This window comes from Ursus maritimus (assembly GCF_017311325.1).
Source record: "Ursus maritimus isolate PB19 chromosome Y unlocalized genomic scaffold, ASM1731132v1 scaffold_Y2, whole genome shotgun sequence".
Classification (NCBI taxonomy): Eukaryota; Metazoa; Chordata; class Mammalia; order Carnivora; family Ursidae; genus Ursus; species Ursus maritimus.
Genome location: NW_024423335.1, coordinates 35,989 through 38,674, shown reverse-complemented (window position 1 = coordinate 38,674; position 2,686 = coordinate 35,989). Strand labels below are relative to the sequence as shown.

At 31.4% G+C, this 2,686-nt stretch overlaps 1 protein-coding gene across 1 annotated transcript in view; it reads left to right on the top strand.

Annotated features, from left to right (window-relative positions):
- LOC103680203 (lysine-specific demethylase 6A-like) overlaps window positions 1-2,686 on the top strand; it is a 143,311-nt gene that overhangs the window by 104,654 nt on the left and 35,971 nt on the right. The window contains 1 exon segment of the mRNA XM_040636038.1: window positions 1,803-1,932. Within this exon segment, the coding sequence (XP_040491972.1) occupies window positions 1,803-1,932 (130 nt within the window).

Genomic DNA, 2,686 nt, shown 5'->3' with positions numbered 1-2,686 from the left:
AGGTATTTTTTACTTGTGAAAAGGAGGTATTCTGTGGATTTTATAAATTAGAATCAATACTGTATCTTAAAACTTTAAAATGTATCATATCTAACTGTAATGTAAACATACAGGTCATCATATTTTTATGGATCAATACTGGGACCTATTCATTTAACATTTAACCTTAATTAGTAGTTAAGTGTAAAATTTATTTTAATATAGGTCTTCACATTGTTTTATTTTAAAAACAAGTCAGTAATTTTAAACTTAGTTCTTAATTGTAATAACAGAAGCTCTTTGTCATAGTTAAAAAAGAATAGGTTATGCAGCCTCACGGCTATTTAATATGGCATCTGAAAAGTTGATAGGGATTGCACTTGAAGCCTTAGTTTTCATTACCCAGAAGGCCTAACTTCAGTTTTTTCCTTAGCAAAATAAAGTTAATCAAGAAATGATAATTTTGCTTTTAATTTGTGTTATTATGTGATCTGAAATTTTAAAATCCTAATCTGTACTTACATTAACGCAGTTACTGATGCATATTTTACTCTCCAAAATAGTTTCCACATTCTTTGAAACTGTAATATTTTTAAGAGCTGTTTTCCTTACATATCTAAATACATTGATTAATTTTTTTAAACTGTTTATGTATTTATTTGACAGAGACAGCGAGAGAGGGAACACAAGCAGGGGGAGTGGGAGAGGGAGAAGCAGGCTTCCCGCTGAGCAGGGAGCCCGATTGCGGGGCTTGATCCCAGGGATCATGACCTGAGCCGAAGGCAGACACTTAAGGACTGAGCCACCCAGGCACCCCACGTTGATTATTTTTTAATTTAATAATTGAATAGGATAATCTGTCTTCATTTTTTTTAAAAACATTTAGTGGGTGAGGGAGAGAGAGTATGTGCACATGGGGGGGGAAGGGAGAGAGAGAACAGGGCGGAGCCCCGTACCTGCTCCATGCCACTGCCTCTGAGATCATGACCTGAGCTGAAACAGAGCCTTATGCCCAACCAACTGAGCCACTTAGGCAACCCAGTCTAAATGATTTCAAAGACATAACAGTTTTCTGTATTTGTTTTGAGGTGATTGGTTTTTTTAATTTTAAAGCTTTAGTAATATTCCTATAATGTGCTTCTACTAAAAAAAAGTTTGTATTTTGGAGTAATTTGCCTACACTATAAGAATTTGTAATTTATAAAAATATCTTTCATTAAAGGAAAAATATTAATCCAATGCCTACAAACCACATATTTTAAATATTAGTGTCGTAAATTACAGTTGTCATAAATGTCATAAATTACATAAATGGTGTCTTCCTGGATATTAGGGAATTACACAGAAATTCAGTTTTGAAAATAGAAAACAAATGGTCTTTCTGGATTCGAAAGTTTTCAAAAGTTATTCTGTGAATAATTAAGAGATTTAGGAAAAGAGACAAATCCTAGTATGAGATTATTACCTTATCCTATCTTTGGTTCAAAGTACTGTTAACATTAAGTGAAGAAAATCTAAAGGTGAAACATGTTAATATTTTTCAGGCACGAAAATAAATTGGAAAATTAGAAAAATTTTGTCAATAACTTGTTATGTGGATATACAGTGTATTTCACTTAGTTTTCCTTAAATGATAGAAGAAATCAAAGTATCTGCCAGCATTACTTTTTTGATTATTATCCTGAATGAATACCAATAACAAAGCATGATTTTATTTTTGTGAATGCTTGATACCTAAACCTTAATTTCAGTTTCTTTTTTTTACTTTCTATTTTCGCAATTAATGAATAGCTGATACATTTTTTCTGCTTATTATTTTCCAGGAATCTCGGCAAAAATGGATTGTCTAATAGTCATATTTTGTTGGATAAATGTCCACCTCCAAGACCACCAACTTCACCATACCCTCCCTTGCCTAAAGACAAGTTGAATCCACCCACACCTAGTATTTATGAGAGTTTCACTAACAAAATATGTATATATCAAGTGTCTGAACTTACCTGTCTTTTGAAGATATATTTTTATACAAATGCAGATTCTCTCTTAGCCAAAGTTAAATTTTTTCTCATAAGTTGATGATTGTGCAAAACATACTTTATCCCAGAAGATGATAAATAACATTTCCCTATCTAAATACCTACGGTTTTTTACCAAAGATTATTGCTAAACATCCCTGCTTTTTATTTATATGTTGTCTGTGATTGCTTTGCACTAGACTGACGTTAAGTAGTTAAAAACGTGTAGTCCATTAAACCAAAAATATTTACCAACTGTTGTTTTTTGACTACTGGTTTATTCAGAAAGATTTGTTGAAGGTAATATTTAAATTTAAATATCTTCTCACAGATGGAATGGGATTATAGAAGAGTACTGAAAGAATTGTTTTGTGTCATTTTTTGGTTAACATTGTTCTAAATGTACACTGTATGTCTTACATTTTAAATAAAGTGTACATTGTTTTAAGTTGATACAAATAAAAATAATTTGATTGTTTCCCACTGAGTTTTGTTGTCCAGCCTTGCTGTGTTCCTTAGGTGCAAAAAAAGTTTTGAGCTAAAAATTGAATAATAAGCATTAATGATTTTATAGATAGAGGGTTTTGAAGATTTGGCCTTTTCTTTCCCCAGTGTTACATTATTATCAAATTAAAATGTATGCATATCTTATTTTGAAGGGAAGAAGTGAGATAAACATGAAATAAACTCTG